The sequence below is a fragment of the Chelonia mydas genome, chromosome 7, assembly GCF_015237465.2.
Source record: "Chelonia mydas isolate rCheMyd1 chromosome 7, rCheMyd1.pri.v2, whole genome shotgun sequence".
NCBI classification, from domain to species: domain Eukaryota; kingdom Metazoa; phylum Chordata; order Testudines; family Cheloniidae; genus Chelonia; species Chelonia mydas.
The window spans coordinates 18,573,233-18,595,128 of NC_057853.1; the positions used below are offsets into that span (position 1 = coordinate 18,573,233).

The window sequence follows — 21,896 nt, forward strand, 5'->3', positions numbered from 1 at the left end:
CCCCCCGCCGTTCTTTACGCATTTTTGGAGCCACAGATTGCTGACTGATCCAGGCTACATTTCACTTTCAGCCATCCTTGCCAAACAGTGCTCAGATCAGATGAGAATAGGTTACTGGTCTTCCAAGCAGCCAAGGGACTGGAGAGAGAGAGAGAGAGCGAGCGAGCGAGCGTGCGTGCGTGTGCGCGCGCGCAAGCTGCCACCTCAGGGCTGGGCTAGCGCACCGTAAAACAAATAGGACTGCATTAGGCCTGCTCTTTAAAGGGGGGCTCACCTGGGCCTCCTTTTCCACACCCATAGATTTGTGGGGACAATTAACTGTGGGCGGAAGTGAAGGCACATAGACATCTAGCTATCTGATTTGCAGGTGCAACAAGGAGCCACCTACATGCTCTCATTTGCATCCACAAACACTTGCAAGAGCAAATTTCAGGCCAGAAGAAGGGAGAACGACTTGAAAATTGAGAGCTGTTCTGAATTCTCTGGTGATCTGACAAAAGGGTTGAAAATGCACCTAGGTTTTAAAAAAATCTCTGACTGACTTTACAGGAAGGAGAGAGAGAGGGTTGAGGGGAGACACAGAGAGAGAGAGAGAGACTAGATAGATATGGACATCCTAGATCCTCAGCTAAGGCCATTCCATCAGTGACAAAGAACAGTCTCTTCCTTGTTCGGACTCTTTTCGGTGGGACTGAGGGCAGGTAAGACACTTGACTGATAAATCACAAAAGGACATCAGAGAGACAAGGTAAGGAAGGTAATAGCTTTTATTGGACTAACTTCTGCTGGTGAAAGAGATAAGCCTTTGAGATTACACAGAGCTCTTCTTCAGGTCTGGGACTGTTGTAATCCAGTGGCTCTATTCGGTCCATGATTTTTAGAATCTAGCAAAGTTATGAATTTAAGCTTAAAGCATAACTCTGCTAGACACTAAAAATCATGGACTGAATAGAGAGACTGGATTTATGGTTTATTAAAACAATTTATAGCCCACTAACAACCCTCCCCCCACAGCTACCTCTCCCACCCCTCCAGTTTCTTTCCCCCCTATGTCTGGAGGGGTGTTAATGCACCACCTCATCTTGAATAGACCCCTGAAATGTGTGTTAACTACTTATGCTGAGCAATCTGTTCCTCCTTGCATTTAGCTGTGACAGTCTGAGAACGTTTCCCAGACCTGAAGAGCTCTGTAAAGCTCGAAAGCTTGTCTCTCTCACCGACAGAAGTTGGTCCAATAAAAGATATTACCTCACCCACCTTGTCTCTCTAATATCCTGAGACTGAGGCTATGTCCAAGTTACCACGGTAAGTCGACCTACGCTACGCAACTCTAGCAACGTGAATAACGTAGCTGGAATCGACATACCTTAGGTCGAGTTACTGCGGGGCCTACACCACGGGGGGTCGACGGAAGAAAATCTCCCGACGACTTACCTTACTCTTCTCGTTGTGGGAAGAGTACAGGGATTGACTGGAGAGTGAGCCGCAGTCGATTTGGCGGGTCTTTACTAGACCCGCTAAATCGACGGCCGGTGGCTTGATCTCAGAGCATTGATCCCTGCCGTAGTGTAGACCTGCCCTGACATGGCTGCACCAATGCTGCATACAAAAGGACATCAGATATTTCCCCACAGTTACCTGGAATGCTGAGCACTGACTTCACCTCCTGACAAATGAAGCTGCTTACCTGAGTGCGGTATCTTTTGGCATATTTATATATTTCAGCCATGGCCACGTTGGTGTTAAACTCATTCCGATATTTCTTCATAAAAGATAAAACAAACAGGGGAGGAATATTAATCCAAATGCAGGAATCTAGTCCGTTCAACAGAAAGCAACTGGAGTAATAAAAGGCTTAGATCTGATTTGCTCAAAGTTAACACTGGATCAAAATGCTTGGACTCTTGTTCCCATCTACGTCATTCAAGCTATATGTTATACTTGTTTAGTGACTTCAGAGGCAAAGGCCAAAATTTATTCCTCTCACAAACAGGGCCCACCTCCACAGATTACACTGGGAGTGGCATTTGTTTATGCCAGGGATGAATTTGGCACCATTTTAATAATACTATATAGCACCATTCATCTGTAGCTCTCAGTATATCCCAGTTAACCCACCTGGTTGCATGTGATAGCAGCCTTCAACTAGCTGAAGGCGGGTTCCAAAGAGGATGGAGCTCGGCTGTTCTCAGTGGTGGCAGATGACAGAACAAGAAGCAATGGTCTCAATTTGCAGGGCGGGGGCTAGGTTAGATATTAGGAAAAACTAGTTCATTAGGAGGGTGGTGAAGCACTGGAATGGGTTACCTAGGGAGGTGGTAGAATCTCCATCCTTAGAGGTTTTTAAGGTCAGGCTTGACAAAGCCCTGGCTGGGATGATTTAGTTGGGGATTGGTCCTGCTTTGAGCAGGGGATTGGACTAGATGACCTCCTGAGGTCTCTTCCAACCCTAATATTCTATGATTCTACGAAGGGTGGGCCAGGACTCATTAAAGCTGAAGCCCAGCTGGGGAGGAACTGGGTGGCTCTCTAAAGGGAGCAAGTCAAGGGCAGAAGGGGTCTGCAGGGAGTGAAGGAAGAACGCTGTAGTCACTCTTTTGGTGGCAGAGAGCAGAGGACCAGGACGCAGCAGTTCTGATGGTTTTGGGTGTCCCTGCTGGATAGCTGGGCCTGGAGATAAAGGGGAAGAACTGGCTCCACCAGGGAGAGGCCGAACCCAACAGCAGGCGAGTGATCCTGAAGCAGCTTAGCAGGGATAAAACTTGTAGCCATGGAGGCCTGGGGAGTTTAATGCTACCCTCTGATGCAAGGGTTGCAGTGGATCGGGAAAACAGCCAAGAGCAGGAACCAGATCTTCAGGGAGCGAGCCCTGGGAGGCACTGGCCCTATAAGAGCCTGCAAAGGGGCTGGGGAGAAAGCTTGGGGGAAAAAAGGCTATAGTAGGAAGAAGTCCAGGGAGGCAGCAGCAAGGAGGCTGGTGGAGCAGACTTTGGGTTATAGGGTCCCTGGACTTGGTTTCCCTACCAGCCACTGGGAAGGTAGTATGAGGCCCCTGAGAAGTGGCGAAGGACAACTGAAAACCCTGAGTGAAGGGCTGTAGAGATGATGCAACCCAGATTTGAGGGCCAAAGACCAGATGAAAGGTTTAGACTCTGGTTGGACTTCTTGTTATCCCAGAAAGGGTAGAACTTAATGGTGACCTGGCCAGAGGGCTGAATTGTGAGACAAGACAGACCACAGTGAGAGCTGAGTATCTGTTGGTAGAGGCGCTAGGGAGGAAAAAGCCGCTATGCCTGCCCAGCCACGAGAGGGCATGCCAGCCACGTGTCAACCCTTCCACAATCTCCAAGCTCATCACAGAAGTGGGTCAGAAAGAGCTGGTCGGGAAACTTCTGACAAAATATCTTTCATTGGAATTTGCAGATTTGTTAACTGAAATGTTTTTGTGGAGCTGCTTCTATTTTGATGAAGCGCCGATGGAACCCAGGCAGCAAACGTGACTGCCAGGCAGGTTTTGAAACATGCCTGGTTTCCTAGCTGACCTGCCCAGCTTCCCAGTAGCTCATCAGGCAGATTGCCTCTGAACTGGGGACCTCAGGGCTTCTAGACTCTTTGGGAAGCTGGTTCCCTGGGCTTCCAACTCCCAAGAGCAGGGTGCTTGGGTAGCCAGCTGGCCTCGGAGCTTGGGAGACCTGGCTCCCAGCGCCTTGGCAGCCTGCCAGGCAGAGTTTTGTTAAAAAAAAAAAAAAAAAAAAATCTAAATGGAATGTTTCAGTGTTCCAAATCAATTTTTTTTTTAATTTGTTTCATGGAGAACATCAAAATTTTGTTTTCATTCCAAATCCTCTGCAAACTGGAATTACTGTTCTCAGGCCAGCTCTATTATTCTAATTTTATAGAGGGGGAAACTGAAGCACTTAGCAGTGAAATCACAAACAAAGACACTGGCAGACCTGGGTACAGAACCCAAGTTTGTTCACTCCCAGTGCAGGGATGTGCTGGTCTACACTGATGTGCTAGAGAGAGTCTTAGCTTCAGAATCAACTGCCTTTTGGTTCATCAGAATTCTTCTGTCTTCACAGCAGCACATCACTCATTCCTACCACGCTCCTCTTTAGGGCAAATAAACAGGGCCAATCCCTGACAATCTGAAGGTTGCAGCTGGAGAAAGTGGAGTTAGTGGATCTGGCTCTACGTTTATATAGAGAGAGGAGAGATGATTTTTCCCTTTCTGTTCCTCCTTCAGCATTAGCATGTATGATGCTCAGTGCCAGCGCCTTGTGCTGCATTACCCAATGTCCTGTACTGCAGACAGCTGATCCCTGCCTGCTTTCCCCATAGGTTACCTATCAACCTTGTAGCCATTACGGCAGCCAGAAAAGGTGTGCTCAGCAGCCTGGAGAACACCACCACACTCCCACAACGGATTCTGTGGGACTGCTCCTGCTCCAGCAGACACCAGTGGGTGTATGAGTAGACCCTCTTTAAAGCTACCATGGCTTTGCAGATTTCTTACCCGTGACTCCTCTGCGAGGTGTGCATTCATTTCCTGCTCACTGAGAGGCGGCATGTCGTGGATCTGTTTGTAATAGCGCTGCACTATTTTCCTATACTCTGGAATCTCCTTGGCATACAGTAGTTTATTGGTAGGTGAGTCCTAGAGAGTGAGAGAGACAGATGGATACTTCATTGGCTCCAAGGCTCATTCCCTGGTCATCCGGGCTTCACATTGGAAGTTTAATACGAAGTTTTTAAAACAAGAACTTCAACTGTGTTAAGGAAAAAACTCAACTTTTAGGTCCTGGTTTTAACCAGTAAGATGCACAAAATGTGTGCACAATTGCATGACTACTGTGCACATACAACGGCTAAGACTGCGTGTAAATCAGGGTCCTGGGTACATACATGATGAGGTGTTGCCTAAATTTACACATTCATTTTGGGCACGCAGACTGTTTAAAAATCAAGTTCTTTATGTCACGTTAGTGGGAGGGACTGAGCTTTGCAGGTTGACATATTGGCCTTGGATTCTTTTTCATTAGAGTTTTGATTTATTTTTAGTCGTCTAAAACAATGTGTCCAGCTCACATTGTGTCTGATCGAGTGTATGTAAATTAATAAAGGGAAAATAACCAACTACACTTTGTTTTGTCCAAATGGACATTAATCATCTCATTCTCCCTGCCCAGCTATCAGGGATGGTATAGCCCCACCAGCACCTACTCAGACAAAAGTCCAAGTAAACTGGTGGGATCAAATTGATCCTCCAGGTAGTGCCATTCCTTTCAACAGCATTACCCTGGGAATGACCTGGGCCTATTACCTTTACATGGTGCCCTGAAGGTCAACAGACTGTCTGTTGGAACAAGGAAGGGAGAAAGTTCTAGACTGAATGATGCTGGACTGAGACTAGCCTGTCCCAGCCCCCAGACACACAAGTCCAGGGACTATTAGCAAGAGCACACCAGCTGACCCCAAATGTTGCAGCTACACAGGGAGGGAATGGGTCCTTCAGCTAGAAAACCAGTTAAGGCCTTCAAGGTTGATAGCAGCACCTTGAAATGCACCGGGCCATAACCAGGAAGCCAGTGAAGCCTTTAGGGCACAGTTGTAATATGGGATGTGGCTAGCACTAGTAAGGGTATGTCTACACTTTTTCTGGAGGGGTAATTTCCAGTTTGAGGAGACATACCTGCGCTAGCTCTGGTGGTGCATAATGGCAGTGTAGCTGCAGTGGTGGGAGGGGCTACCCACCCCGCATACATCCCTAGCATCTCCCACTTGGGGCAGCTGGTCCTTTCCACCACTTATGCTGCTGTGGTAGCACTTCTGTTTTTAGGGTACTAGCTAGTGCAGGCATGTTTCCTTGAGGTGGAAATTATTCTACCTACTCAAAGTGGAGACATACCCTTACTAAATGGGCAGCGGCATTCAGCATCAGCTGTAGGGTCTGTGTGGTTTCAACCCCCCAGACTGCATTTGTGCAATGCCCTGCATATTTATATAGCCTGTTTATAACACTTCCTTTACAAAGCTCAGAGGGAACCAAACTTCCTCTTAGTTATTTCTCCGTTTCTGTATGTATATGCATTATAAATTGTATGTTGGCACAGGGAGTGCATGTTAAAGTTTATTACATACACAGAATACAGATATATGTGATCTGATTCTAATCTCATACCAATTTAAACTGGGAGTAACTCCACTGAAGGCAGTGCAATTACATCAGTGTAAGGCTGGTGACATACTGTATATACAGGCCACTTTACTTTTATGCGGGAGATTTATTCTTCCCACATTACTCAACGATTCCTTTTTTATGCTATTGTGTTTCTGAAAACATTTCCATCTGCTGTCTGACCCCAGCTGACCCCCCCTTCTTTAATCGACAGTTTGACAAGGACAAATTATAGGTGTTTCGTAACAGACTAAAAAATGTTCAAAACCCAAACAAACAAAAATCAAGCACTCATTAGGTCTTCCTCCAGTATTAAATCTCTCCCAGCGAAGACTTCCTGATGCTTTTAATTTAGGTGGAATGCTCTGCCCCGACACCCAGCCCCCCACAGGGTGTGCTCTGCGTCACATACTGCACCATGAGGACATGATTTACAGCACTCACTCATAAAACTTATTTATGTCAGGAAGTTTCAGATGTCAACACCAAACTCAGCGGAGCCAAAGGGAGGACAATAAAACACACGCAACCTCTCTTCCTTCTAGCTGCCTGAGCTATGGAGTTTGAGGGTGATGTGAGTTACATGGGGGTAAAACGGGTAGCAGTAAGAGGAGAACCAGGCCCATACTTTCTAGACTGTTGTATATTTACAGTCTGTTCCTTGAGTCCTTACTTCCATGATTTCAATTAGACTGTTTGGGGGATAAAGAGCCGCAGGATTAGGTCCATAAAGACCAATAACTGTTCTGAACTACTAACATTTATCGGTGGTAAAGTGCAGAGAATAGCCTCAGCAACATAAAATCCCACGACGAAGCTAGATGCGTGGGCCTGATTCTGATGTCCCTCAAATCAAGAGTAACCCCACTGAAATAAATGGGGTTACAGCAAGGTAAAACCACTGTGACTGAGTAGAATCAGATGCCTAGATACTAGGGTGATGGGCATATTCAAAATAGGGTAGAACTAAACTGATTAATCCTGTGTGAACTGATGGCACCTAGATCCGCCACCTGATCTTGGCAAAGTCTCTGAAGGCAAAAACACTCATTCTCGCTTAGCCTCATGCGGTTGTAGAGTGACGTAATCAGAGCACTGCTCACCTGAACAAACCGTGACATGTCGCTTTTCGTTTTACAACACTGAAAAATGACCCCTTCTGGCAACACCACCAGAACTTAATAACGAATGATCGCTTTTCTGTAAGTGTGGCTGAACTGCCGACAGACCAGAATACCCTAGGATAGCCCTGCTAGAAATCAAACAACCTATTCAAAGGATTGGATGCTCTTTAGGGCAGGGACTGTGTCTTTGTATGTGTTTGTAATGCTCTTAGCACAATGGGAGCTGATCCTGATTTCTGGCAACTATCATCATAAAAATAAATAAGACCCTGATCCTGCAAACAATTACACATGTGCTTAAAACAGAAGTAAATGTCCCTGCTCTTGTGTAAAATAAAGCACATGTGTAACTGTTTTTCAGGCTTGGGGCCTAAATAAATAATCACTCTCTCTGTCATGTTTTCAGAGTATTTTCGATAGGCCCCTATAAGGTTTCATACCTGTTTGATTCCACAGGACTTTTCTGTACAGGACAAACAATACCTCATGCTGTTGGGCTGAGCAACACGGACAACTTGCTTTAAATGCTGAAATATGTGCTAGGGGCAGGATGAGCGCCTCATACAAACAGTACTTATATAGCACTTGATATTGCCAAAGAGCTTTATACAAATGGATTTGTTAACCCTTTAATTCCTGAGGTAGGTTAATATTATTATTCCTATTTCACAAATAGGAAACCTGAGTGGTTAAAGCCTAAATTCCCAAAAGTGCAAGTGAACTTCCATGTAGACCTCACCTGCCCGCGGGCTATGCCCGATGCATGCATGCAAGTCAGGGTTGCTTGTGTGTGCACAGATCTATTTGTACACAACCCTGACATTGCACGCAGGTCAGAGGTGTGTACAAAAAGGACCACACACACGTGGCATGTGCACCCTCAGTTTGGGGGAGGCAAGCCCCCTGCCCTGCCCCTTCCGCCCAAGGTTTGCCCCCGCCCCAGCTCTTGCTGGCTGGCCCACCAGCGCTGTCCCAAACCCCAGCTGGCCCCTGGAGTACAGGAGCAGCCCCAAGTCTGGGCTGGCCTGCCAGAACCCAGAGCAGTCCGGAGGAGCCCTGGCTGACCAGGACTGAGCCCCTGAGCCTGGGCCACCCAGAGGAACTCTGAGCCCTGCCATGGCCCAGCCCCAGGGCTGCAACAGGAAGCATTAGTAGAGGTCTGGGAAGGCTTAGCCTCTCCCAGCCTCCTTTACCCCGTGCCCATGCGCACACACTTTGAAAATTTATGACCAAGGGCCAGAATCTCAAGTTATTTCGGTGCTTAACACCTATTGATTTCAGTGGGAGTTAGGTGCCTAAATACCTGTGATGTTCTGGGCCTAGGTCACTTGGCCAAGGCCTCAAAGAAAGTCAGTGGTGGAGCTTGGATGAGATTGCAGTAGTTTCTGGTTCCCAGTCTTGTGCTTAGTTCACTAAAGCCTTGTCTATGCTAGAAAAAGAACTATACCAGCAAACCCTGCTAGTGGAGACCAGTTTATACTGGTTTTTTTTCAGTATAGCTTCTACCAGTTCCCTGAATGGAATAGGCAATATTGCCAAAAGGACTTTTTTTGGTCAGTATAATTGCATGTCCACCAGGGCTTTTGCCACCATAGCTGTGTCTCTTGGGGGGTGATTTTTCACATTCCTAACAGACGTAAGCTTATCTGGCAAAACATAGTATAGACCAGGTCTCCATTGTGCTGCCCAACATGGAACAGGCCACAAGCCAATTTTCAACCTGCCTTAATGTTTTCAGTGTTAAGGGCTTGATTCTTCCCTCTCTTTCCCCAGGGTCATTCAGGAATAGCTCTGTTGAAGTCACTGAAGTTGAACTGTTGTAACTGAGATGAGAATCTCACATCCATTTAAAGTTGCATTCTAATTTTCCTTCTGACTCTTAAACTATTGTTAATACAGGTCAGGAGTTGGCGCATAGCCTCTGCACGGGACGCTCAGACAGAGCGTCACAGAAAGCTGGAGATGGGGCCTACTTGCAAAACTGGGATTTGGATTGGAGACTGCCTGAGATTCAGGAGTGTCAGCACCCCAGGGTTGATGGGGCCCATCCTTACACTTCTCAGCCCCATAGCTGCCATCAGCCATTATGTCGGCTGTAATTAACACACATACTGTCATAATCCCATTTCTTTGTGTACTCATGGTGATGGCTGTTTCTCAGTTTGAGCTTTTATCCTATTGGGCTCAGCAATAAAGTTTTCCTTTAAGAATGGGAACAATATACAGCGCAGCGCACCACCTGGTCTACTGATGAAGGACCCAGAATATTTCATTCACCATTTAGGCTTCAATTTCCTTAACTTCCCAGACTCTGGCTCCCATGTTGCCTATCATTCTAACATGCCTACAACCATGCACTCCCATCACCCAATCTCAATTCTTGTAAGACTAACTCTGAGCAGAGAGTGGGGTGAAGGGACAGATCCATCTTAGTGGGAGCTGCAGATCTGTACCTTGCCCAGCTGTAGGTCGGAGATGGAACAGGCATCGATGAAGGCCTGGGCTATGACAGAGAGACAGGCGTCTATATGGTCAGTCTTGTCGATGTCAAAGACAAACTGGGGATTCTTCAGAATGTTGACCCAAAACCTCAGAGGTAGGCTGCATGGGAAAGCATCAGAAACAGACTGGATGAGCTTCGACATTCCCAGATCAGTCCAGAGTGATTTGAGAAAAAGAAAGAAAAAAGCAGACGGGGTGATGGAGGAGAAAAAACACAAGAAAAAAAGAAAAGGGAAAAATATGGAGACAAGGTTATTATTTAATTGTTGTTACCATCCCTTGCTGTGCATCACCTTGGCTAGAAGGGGCAGGAATGTGTTTCACAGATGATGGGGAGTTTCCCTTAGGGTGAAGTGTGAGGATCAGGCATGGAGTATGCATGAGTATCCCTACCTAGGTATGATCGCTGCATTACACCTTGAGTAATTCATTGAGCCTTGCATCGTTCATGAAAGATCTCTGTGCTTTTGCCTGTAAATTTAGAACTAACTTCCTACAAGTGGTGCTGATCCCTGTCCATCCGTCTCAGTGTCAGAATGTAACCAGGGCCTGATGGGTAGGCACAGTCCTGGAAAACATCCCTTGTGTCTGACCTTCATTACGTTTTCTCTCTCTACAAGGGCATAAATCCAGAAGGCCATTGCTGTCTTGCTCTTTTTTGTCGCTTTCACCCTGTCTTCCTAGCACAGATGTTTGGAACACCTTTGTGGCAGCTATTTCAGTACTGGTGACTGTGCCCTGCAAACACAACTTGCCATGAAATGGCTACAGCACAGACAGCAGCAGTGCAAACTTCTCTCCACCTGCTCCTCCCCGGCCTAGATGGATCAGTTCTGTGGCTCATGCGTTCCTTGGCTTTGCTGCTGAGCCTGCCAGCTCAAGTGCCAATGTGGATGGAGAGACCTGCCCACGAGGCGTTGTACTGAGACCACGAAGCAGAACTCCGAGCATCTGATGGTAACAACTCTGGCTTACAACCAACTTGGACTGGATTAGAACCAGCAGCCAAGAAGGGAGAAGCCCTGTAGCCCATTAGCAGCCCTATGTATTGGCGCATCAAAAACCTGGAGATAAAATTTCCATACCCTAAACCAACCTATTATGCTAATTTGCATACCCACTGATCTTCTCTCCCAAAGCATGTTCTTAATTTCCATGAGCTGGGGCTGGAACAGCTGGTCCCATTGTGGCAACTTCAGGCCAACTGCCCCTCTCATCTGAGAGGTGCTGAGCCTCTCCTTCAAGTTTCCTCTCTCCTTTCCCCCGAGTTCTCGCCACTCCTTTTCTATTAAGATGGCTGAACCTCCTTCAAGTTTCTTCCCTATCTCTGCCTTGGCCCTCTGGGTCATTCCTCATTTCTGTGTTCCACGGCCTTCCTTAGTAATCTGGCCCCAGCTCTCTGCTTTTCTTCTTGCTCAGTGATGCCAACTCTTGCCACTTTACCATCTGTCTCCCAATATATGGTGTTCTTCTTGAAGTGCCAGCTCCTGGAGTCATGTGAAGATGCCAGCATCTCAGCGGTTATTAAAAAAACAGTAACTTTCTAGCCTTCATGGCTGCAGAGAGAAGCTTGAAAATGTGACCCCCGAAAGGTTCAAAAGTCAGAAGATAAATGAAAAGAACCCAAATATATTGCTTCAAAAATCTCGTGATTTTTAAAACAATCTCATGACTTTTTGTGGGCCAGACTCCGGATTTCTGAATACCTGCGGTTGGCAATATTGCTAGCTCTCTGTCCCCACTTGCCCCTCGGCTTTTCTGTCCCCCTTTCTGCCCCTTTTTCCTCTGTCCCTTAGTTGTACCCCTCAGCTCTCTGTTTCTGCCCCTGCCCCAGTTCTCTGCCCCACCAAGCACTCTAAATCCTGTATTCGTTACCAGCTCTCTGCATTATCACTCTAATGATTATTTCAGGGCACTGGGGCTTTGCATCTACTTGTCCTGCTGAGCTGGAAAGGAAGGAAATAATGGGTCTCATCTTCCAGACCTGTTGGTTTTCCAAATGTGCAAAGTGTCAGGGTCAGAGATTCCTCTTTTCTCCGCTTGCTCCTCCAGGAAGTCAAAGAAATACTTGATAGCCACAGGCGGCTTGTCCTCTCGCATACAGAGAATGGCTTTGAATAGGTCATCCAGGAACTTCTGCAACGTGCCCTAGGGGACAAGCGCACATAGCATTGGCCAAGGTGAAGCAGCAACAACTAAAGAAAAGTTACTATTCCGAGGGGATTGGTTTGCTCTTCACAAGTGAAAGAGACTTTGCTGCCAGTTTAGTAAATTGAGGAAGGGAGGGGATGCAAAATGGGAGAGAGAAAGGTTAGTTTTGTGCCTGGTGATATAATTAGCTCCAGTTCGGAGCTAATTTCTTTTGGCATAGAGGTTGCTTTTTCTTACTGCTGGGATCTCAGAGCACATCTGTGATTGTTCTGCACAGTAAATAGAAAACTAGAGATTGTTGGCCATTCTTATGATCTCTGGTCCAGCTATACATCACACTGGGATTAAAGATGGGCTTGAGCCCAAGCCCTGAATCCAAACACCCTTGGAGTGTAGGGAAGTTCCAAACTGAATCCAGATTGAACCAATGTTCTTCCCCCTCCTCTGATCTGAACATCCCCAAACTTTGGGGAAGTCTGTGCCCAAATCTTAATTTTGGGTCTTGAGCCTCTGTTGTAGTCCGCATCCCTTTCCTAAGTGTATAGGCCAGGCCAGGCCACAGGGAGGTAACGTGTGGCTTCATTAGGCAGACTACCAGCTAGAAAGTCAGAGAAAACTACAGGGTCTGCTTATGTCCAGCAGCTTCAAATTCCTTATATTCGGTATGGCCGAGTCCCATCTCTTCTCTACAGCGAGGGATGCTACAGCACCCATCTCTACTCAGGGCATAATGTAACCTTGCTTAAAAATAACAAGTCACATTGTATGACAGAGCTACCAACAGATATCCTATTTCCCATATACAAAACTCTCACCCTGCCCCAGCTTCTCTTACCTTTGTAGATAGTAACCTGGTCAAGTAGATCTCAGGTAGGACTTTTTTCCTATGGCTCTGTCTATGGGACTTCTTATGTTCAATCAGTTCATCAGTTGGAAGAACCTGAGTCAATACAAGAAAAAATATGCTCATGATTCCTGCCTTCGGGACATCTTTTTACTGAGTACAAAGGGATGTTACCAACACACAATTTACACAGTAAATAAAACATTATCTGTGCTGCCAAACGCACAATTAGATTAGTTAAAACTGAAAGAAACTTAATGATCAAACTGACTTTTTGCTATTTGTGCCTTTTGTTCTATTTCTCTTAACTTGGACAATGAAAATGAACCGATCAATTTCATTTAAGTTTTTGGTCTGTTTCACTTCTTGAATTCCCCCAGTGCTACTGTAATTTGGGATACCAGCAACACAAGGCCAGGCTTACACAGAAAAAGCAGCTTGTCTTGAAATGTGGAAAAAGCACAAAAACTTTGTTTGATTTGTTAACAAACCCTCTGCTACCTTTAAAACAAAAAACAAAATCTAAATGTTCCATTGCTCAGATCATTGAATTAGTGCCCCGGCAGTGCCCTAGCATGCCACTGATGTACCTCTTCTGATTATTTTCTATGTGCACGTTCACCCTCTCTCTCTTTTCCTGCAGTGCTCCTAGTATTTTTTTTATTGGAGCACATTTTTTTAATTTGGAAAGATGTGAAGTTCATAAAATATTTCCTGATGCTTGAAATGCCCCTTTCCCCCTTATAAGAATACATCACTTCAGACTTTCAGAGTGCTGTCCAAACATTAACTTGTAAATCATCACTACCTCACTGAGATGGGTGAGTAACAGTATTTATGTATTAAGTGACTTGCCCAAGGCTTCACAGGGACTCAGTGGCAAAGCTGGGATTAGGAATCAGGCATTTCTCTCGTAGCTTGCTGCTCAGTCCATGCTGTTGTCTGAACTCTCTAATGGTAATGGGCATCTAGAGCAGGCCACAGATCTCTGCTCTGTTTCCATTGCAGGATAGGTTTTATGTTCCATGCTGGTAAGGCTGTCTTATATGCAGCCTCTCGACCCCACTGTTGGTCTCTCTGACGGGGAGGTATCATGGGGAGCCAGCATCTCACTGAGTGCAGTGTAAAGGGGTTCCTCTGCCACTGTCACACATAGTGCTTCAGCCCCACGGAGCTGGGTTACGTTAACATAATCAAGGCTGAAGAAGGTTCACTCCTCTTTCATCACGTACATGGAAATGACATGGGTCCAAAAGCAGAAATACCGTGGGGGGAAGAGGTTACCAGGAATATCATAATAGTATAGTCACATTGAGTATGATTCTCCTCTCCCATCGAGTTTCATACCATTGGAACTTACCTACCCCTACTTTGGGATGTAACTCTTTGGGCCAGATCTTTAGCTGGTGTCAATCGGAACAGCTCCATCGACATAAATAGAGCTATGCTGATTTAGGCCAGATGAAGATCTCTTGCTATAACAATTCATGATTGATCAACAGAATAAAAAGGTTGGAATCTTTCTGTATGGCAGAAACTACTTCCTTGTAAAGATTAAGTTGATAGGCTTGCAGTGAACTCCATTTTTTGGAAACATCCCTGACTAGCAGGGTTTTGCTCTTCCTGTATCTGTTAGTTGGCAGCCATCAGAAAGGTGAAATATGTTTGAGACTATGATCAAGATTAAGATAAAAACTGAAATCTCTCTGCCAAACATACCGTATGTTCAAGTATTACCTTATTACAAAAACAAAGCAGTAACCACAGGGGGCTCAGCCAACCCCCTGGGCAGGTCTGATCACCAGCCAACAAGCTAGCTGGGTGACAAATGCATCCGCCTGCATTTACTGTACATATGGAAAGCATTCCTAGCTTTGCCTTTGACAAAAAAACTCTGCACAGCATTAGTGCCCTTTAAGTGCACATTAATACATTGCTGCAAGGCAGGCTCATTCCATAACAATTGTACATTGCAAATTCCATCGGGCCAGGCCTCCTTCCCACCCACCACACTCCTCTAGCTAAGTAATTCTTTTCCCAGCCACAAGACAGGGCTCCAGGGAAGTTGCTGTTGGGATTTGTGTGCATTCATTGCCTTTTCCTTAAGTTATCAGTACCTCCGTTCTGAGGCAATTTCTTGGCGAAAGGGTCCAGTTCCCAAATAGACATTTTCTACAAAGGAAATGGGGAGGAGGTGGGAGATGGGTGAAGTAACCCCCAACAAAAACACCCTTGGCCACACACAGTGGGAGAGTCATTAGCCTTGATGGCTTTTGGAATGGGATACTTACTAAATGAAAGTATTTTTCGGTATCCAAATCCTTCACTGGAAAAAATAAAGAAAAACAGAACAGCTTAGTTTCTTATGTTGTGCCTCAGACAACTTCATACAGAATCAGTTAGTCAAAACGTTTGGGTGTGGGTGTTGTTTTTTGGGGAAGGAGCAACAAGGACAACACTAAGTGATTCCTGTACAAGCCACTTTAGCTAACCCTGACAGTGTTTCTGTGAAGTTGGTATTTAACCCATTAGACAGATGGGGAAACTGAGGCAGAGAGGCACAGTGACTTGCCTGAAGACAGTGTCAGAGCCAGGATTAGAATTCGTGAGTTGCCAAGTTCCAGTCCTGCACTCTGATCACTAGTTATGTTTGTCCTTGTCTAGGCTGTACTTCAGCATTTATCATTACTGGACAACATACTGTTTGACTCGGATTTCAGAAAGAGTCTCTTATCACCCGGTCTCAGAAAGGAAACTGATTTCTATATGCTGACTAAATCTGGCACCCAAAAGCTGCTGTAACTGTTTGTTAGCAAGCAATGACTTCTGCTTTCAGACTCTGATGATCAGTAGCTACAGGGAAAGACCCAGCAAGACATACATTTCTGCAAAGACACATTTGACTGGGGCACCATCCTGAATCTACTCCATTTATTCTGCGAATGTGTCACTCTGAGCGGCAGCATTTCTGGGTAGGTGTGTTGCTTCAGCTGCTCTTTGAACTTGCTCTTGAATGGCAGTGCAACACTTTTCCTCCACCCTCCTCTCCATCCAACACAAACTTCCTCCCCTCTCCAAGCAGTGCAATGATCTTCAAAATTCTTGTGGCTTAAAAGTGATCTCAAAGGCAAATGACATTGGAGCTGTGTCATTTTTCTTCTTTACCACGTGTGAAGGCCTAAAGAAACTGGCAGCTTTTAAAAACTTTATGTCTGATTTTTTCTTCATATGAAATTCTTGTCTACCCTGCCTTTGCTGGATGACTCTGTGCAGCACTTGAGAACTAGACAGATGCTGACATTCAAAGAGATTGACATTGCGTAATTGAGAGGGGAAGCAATCTTTGATTAGATTTTCAAACTCCTCCTTTTCTGTTTTGTTTTTGTAAACACCTGTTCAATGCGAACCTCCAACAAACATCTGGAGAAAAAAGGTTCTTTGTGAAAGATTCAAACACCTTCAAACTGAGGAATAGACAGGGCCCGGCCCCGTTCTCTACACAGTCCTTGAGCAAACACAGGAGGAGACTTGATAATCCAGATGTTTAAGGTTAAAAAAAGAAAGAAATCAGAACCCTCCCCACTCCTCCACCCACACATTTCAATAAAATAATAATAATAATAACAACAACATAACATTATTATTATTTGTATTACCATAGCACCTAGGAGCCCCAGTCATGGACCAGGACCCCATTGTGCTTGGTGCTGTATAAACACAGATTAAAAAGGGCCTTTAGCACAAAAGGACACAAAATCAATTGTTTTTCCTTTTTACAAGTGACCTATAAAACCCTTAGTGTTGGAATGAGAAGTTTAGAAGTTTCATCGCTGGATGTCAGAGTGACACATGAGGATTGACCATAAAACCTTGATCTACCACTCGTACACTACTCATCCAACTAAAAGCTCTTCACCCCTGTGCCTGATGTGAAGCATTCAGCAGAAACTGGGAGCTGGGCTGTCACAACACTAAACAGCAGCCATTCAAGTACAAAGAGTGACAAATGGGCCTATTCAGCAGCACTGATGGAGATGACCTCATGCTGTCCAGCCTGGTGACCAACGTATTATATTCCCAGCAGTCTCTGGTCCTGGCCCCCCACAGCTCTACAAAATACTGCAGCAACACTGCTCCCAGCTCTTTGGATTCCTTTTTTTTTTTCTCCAGACTGTTGGCCGCCACACAGAGAATGTCATGCACTGCAGTCAATAGAGCACTAAGTGTCTCTGCTCCGTCTTTCTGTCTCTTTGTCCAGCCATCAATTCTGGCTGAGGGTGCTGCACCATTCATATATAAAGGGCAGGATTCAGCCACACAAGTTCCTGTAGCATAAGCGTTCTGTGAGCAGCTGAAGACGTCTGGGGCTTGTTGTATCTCAGTAGTAAAGAATCCAGTGGAAAGGAGGGGGCGTTTAAGAGCTGATTGCTCATTCTATATATATTTGCCACAGTGCCATGAATGGTTTCAGAGTAGCAGCCGTGTTAGTCTGTATCCGCAAAAAGAAAAGGAGGACTTGTGGCACTTTAGAGACTAACAAATTTATTTGAGCATAAGCTTTCTTGGGTAAAGAGCACCAGCTGGAAAAACAATTGGAGATACTGATATACCGCACCATGAGCTCGGCACTCCAGGGGGCGCCACAGCCGGCCCTACAGGTAGCGCTGAGGCAAAAGTCTCTGACGGCTGTGCACATGGGCGTGTGCACACCCACAATGGAATCGACATGAGCAAGCACTCGAAGAAGAACAATTGGAGATCCTGTTGGTCTATTCCATTGTCAGAGGCTCACTCAGAAGTCGCCAGGCCACCCGGCCTAGCAACGCTCAGACCACACCACGACTGTGGGGCCAAATCCTCAGTTTTTACTCCCACTGAGTTTTGCCTCAGGCTCTGGGTCCCAGTGAGGATCACAGCTCGATAGCCTGCCATGTGGTCAGCACTACAGAAAAGAGACAGATGAAGCTGAAACTGAGGGCACCCAGCACTGGGGCTGCAGGCATCTCAGAAATATCTGCCCTGTGTACTGACGAGGGCTTCCCATGTGTTTACAGCATTCCCAGGCAAAGAGGAAGCGTGTCACAGGCTGAAGTTGATTATCATCACTGGTTGAATGCTTGATGCATTTCTGGGGGATGGTGCTCCAGGAATGAGGGGAACCACAATATTCTAGCTAGCCATGAAAAGGTTAACCCCACACTCATCTGTTCAGCAAGAGGTCTGAAATGTGCAGTCTGCAGGCTCTCTGCACCTCCTCAGAGCCAACCCTGATCCCACTTCCCATCTCTAAAAACAAAGGTCACCTGTGCCATCACTATGAAAGAGAGAGAAAAGCAAATTACCTCGACTTAGCGTGGTGTCCTTCTTATCTGATAAACTCATTGCCAGAGAGGCACCTTCAGGAATCTGAGGAGGACGAGAAGAACAAAGGTAAGGGATGTCAAGGAATGCTCGGGATTACAGCTAAGCGAGGTAGCTCTGTAGCTGGGGCAGCCTTGTACTCATGATGCAGCTGTGTCTGAGCAGCAAACAAACTGCCATGCTCAAGATGACAACTGCACCTCGCGGAATAAAATGCTGTGATATTAGCCCCAGATTTAGGTGCCTAACTCCCAATATTTCAATGACATCAATGGGAGTTAGGCACCTAAATACCTTTGAGCATCTGGGCACTAGTGACTAATGACACAGGAGCCTTGCCACTTCCAGGGCAAGGCCCATTCTTCATCTCTTTCTCCAGGCTGAGAAGATGGATGGGGAAACGGCCTTTGCTAGGAGCGTGAAGAAATACACCATCTGGATTTGACTGATGCCAAGCAAGAAATGAAATGCGCTGTGTGTGTGTGTGTGTGTGTGTGTGTGGTGCAAGCTCCTCTCGTGGGGGAACTACTGTTATTTCTAAAAAAAGAGAGAAAGGATGGTCCAATGGTTAGTGTGCTAACCTGGGACTTGGTCCAATTCTCTGCTCTGCCACAGACTTCCTGTGACTGTGGGCAAATCACTTGGTCTCTCTGGGCCTCAGTTTCCCATCTGTAAAATGGGGATAATAGTATGTCCCTTCTTCGCTGAATAAACACCTTAAAGACAGTGATGTGATCCAATACTATGGTATTGGAGGCCACATAAGTATCTAAGATAGATAAATGGTTCCAGACACCATGGTGATGGACACCTCCGATTTATGTATTAAAGTAACAACACATCAGATTATTTAAAAGAAAAGAAAATGGCTTTTCACATTTAGATGCTTTCGCTCCCAAGGAAGAATGCCACCAAATTTCGATTGTCAGCTCTTCGGGGCAGGGACGGTCTTTTTGTTCTGTTTTTGTACAGCATGGAGCACAATGGGGTCCTGGTCCATGAATGGGGCTCGTAGGTGCTACCACAGTAACAGTGATCATAATGTTTCACTTTTGGTTTTCCATGCACTGTGTTGCAGTGCAGGGTGGATTGTGCTTCCAGCATTTCAGGGGTACGTGGAAATCAAGAATCCAATAAAAACTCCAGTTTTCATTTAGTTTTAAAAGTAAAAAAGAGCCAAGAAAACATCTTTGTTCAGATCCATTTTTGGTGAAATCACATGTAACGTACATTTTATGCTTCTGCTCCTTGACAGCGTCACTTTAAGTGGAACCCTCTGTTACAAAAACAAACAGCTCCCATTTGTGGGCCAGAGCCTGCTTTCAGGACAGTCAATGACAATTCTATCATAGATTTCAGCGGGAGCAGAGAAGGGGAGTGCTATGATGTTAATCAGCATGGATGGTGGCCATTGGGAATAGGAGCCTTTTATGTTGTCAGTAATAACTTGTTTTGCATGAAGAGCATTTAATTAATCTCAATGTGTTGCAATATTAATGAGTTTCTTGCCAGGACAGATGTCTGTTCCCCGGAAGCTCTCATGGAGCTATGGCAACCTTCCTGCTTGTCTCTGTTAATCCTCCTTGGGAAGGGAATGTCCCTGAGGACAGACTGGCTGGAAGGAAGGGAAGTCCGTCTGTGAGCACTTGCAGTTTTACCTTGTAGTGGGCTAAAGTGTTGAGCTTCTTTCTGCCATCCTCCACCACTGACGTGTCATCAAGGTCCCGCAGGACGTAGCTGTCAGTGCTTGTGGCAAACCATTCTAAATACAAACAAGGGAGTTAATGCAAAGCCAGCCTGAGCAGGGCACGTGTACCTCGGCTTGGAGCAATGTGTGCTTAGATGCCACGTTTAATGTAGAGAACAGGTGCTTGGAGGTATTGGGGTCTCTGCTGTGCCATGTGACTGGACCACAGATGCCTCTCACAGGCCTGCGATAGGAAAGCTTTCAGGATTAACTTGAGAAGCGGAAAGTGCAATTTCCTGGTTTAGGGCAGGAGGGTGAACCGGGGCTGAGTCCACACTGGACTGTATGGTGCGGAGGGAGGTACAGAGGGTTCTGACCATCTCACCAGGTGCTCGGAGCCACTGCAAGTGTGCACCCCTGTCAGTCCCCATCCGGCATAAATTCTCCATTGCGCACAGTACTCTGACCCGTTCCTGACAGCACACAAGAGGGAGGGCTGTGTGGTGTGGGCAGAGAGTATGGATTGCTGGGCCTGGGCTTCATTTTACCAGATTCCGGGCCCCAAATGCCCGTGTGCATCAGCCAACAGACAAAAAGCATAGCGTTCCCGCTCTTCTGCAGAGTTACCTGGAGACATGAACTGGGGCATCAACTAGTGGTGAGCAGGGTGAGGGGCAGGATTGTTACTTGGTTCACATCTTGCCTTCTGCAAGGGCATTGTTTAGCGAGGCTTTGGCCATGGTGAATGTCACCCCTTCGTGGCTACCTGTGACATTGAATTCCAATGTCCATGTAATCTCCTCCTCCATTCTCCCCTCACTGAGTGCACTTGCTCAGTATGTCACCTACAGCCACACACACCATTCCAAGTCAATTGGGATGGGGAACAGCGCCAGGCAACACCTTGGCCAACTACTGACAAAGAGCTGAACAGGGCACAGCTGTTTTCTAACTTTCCCTTTCATTGTTAGGGAGCCTGGAAAAAGAGATGGCCCACAGGTAGATAAAGGAAATGTCTGAGCCTATGCCCAGACTAGTGCCAGTAAGGTGATGAATGTTGTCCGTCAGTATGCAGATACGAGTGTCCGTAATTGAGAGTAAGGCAACCTCTGCTGGGCTGAGCAATACACACAGGGGCAGAGAGGAGGGCAGGGTTTAAGAAAGTGCAAGTTAAAGTACCTCTCCAACGTCCTAGGCTTTTCTCCTGTCCACTTGCTGTGTACGTAACACCAGCTTCTCCTGTCCTAACACCTCACACATCAGTCAAACTAACTGGAATCTGGTCCTATGACTCATTCCCAGGGATCACTGTTCCCCTGGAACGGGCTCTACTTCCTCTGGGTATGCCCCCTCTCTCTCCACCCAACCGGCCAATGCCAATGCCAAGAGCGGATGGCTGCTCTCCCTGACAGTGGGCACCATACTGTACACAGTGAGCTCCTTCACCCTTAAAATAAGGAGTGGCATTTCTCAAGGGAAAAGAGTCTTTACCAAGGTCAACATCTTCTACTCTTGGCCACTGGGAGTACGGAACATTCTTGCAAAAAGCTTCAAGGATCTTCTCTTTCACTTGACTTAGAGTATCTGTGTCCATGACTCGAACACTCAGGGAGTCCATGCCGCAGCCTTGGAAAGACACATTGAGGTTCTGTGGGGAGAGGCAGAGTTAGGGTTGGGGTGATCTGTAATGGATGGGGATGATCCATAATGGGCTGTTGATTCCCAAGGACACCAAAAGGTTGCAGGGCACGTACAGTTTTTATTGGTACATTCCATGCATCGTGCTGCTAGAAATCCCACTGAACAAAACCTCTGTTTGAGTCTCAGTGCTGGTGAAAGATGCTGATTTACAGCCCTGGAGACTGAGGGCCCCTATTTATTCACAGAGCTAGGGGTGCATGAGGAGCAACAATGCAAGCTTCCCCCACTCTGCCCTGCTAAAGGGCCTTAGCCCTGCCCCACAGGGACCACCTCTAAGGGTGAGAGGGTTCAGTCTCCATGGCCCATTCATGTCCTTGGCTCCTCTGCTGAGACTGGTGACAAGGGAGA

The 21,896-nt window shown here is 46.3% G+C and overlaps 1 protein-coding gene across 2 annotated transcripts in view; it reads right to left on the reverse strand.

Moving 5' to 3' along the window:
- PLXND1 (plexin D1) overlaps positions 1-21,896 on the reverse strand; it is a 129,423-nt gene that overhangs the window by 2,989 nt on the left and 104,538 nt on the right. The window contains exons 27-35 of one of the 2 annotated variants that reach the window (XM_037904168.2): positions 21,339-21,495; positions 19,819-19,922; positions 18,142-18,205; positions 15,091-15,125; positions 12,791-12,895; positions 11,789-11,952; positions 9,756-9,903; positions 4,517-4,657; positions 1,688-1,762 (exon numbers count right to left, since the gene is read on the reverse strand). In XM_037904168.2, coding sequence (XP_037760096.1) covers positions 1,688-1,762; positions 4,517-4,657; positions 9,756-9,903; positions 11,789-11,952; positions 12,791-12,895; positions 15,091-15,125; positions 18,142-18,205; positions 19,819-19,922; positions 21,339-21,495 — 993 coding nt within the window. Of the gene's footprint in view, positions 1-1,687; positions 1,763-4,516; positions 4,658-9,755; positions 9,939-11,788; positions 11,953-12,790; positions 12,896-15,090; positions 15,126-18,141; positions 18,206-19,818; positions 19,923-21,338; positions 21,496-21,896 lie in introns of those variants that run through there. The other variant, XM_037904169.2, reaches the window with a different exon arrangement.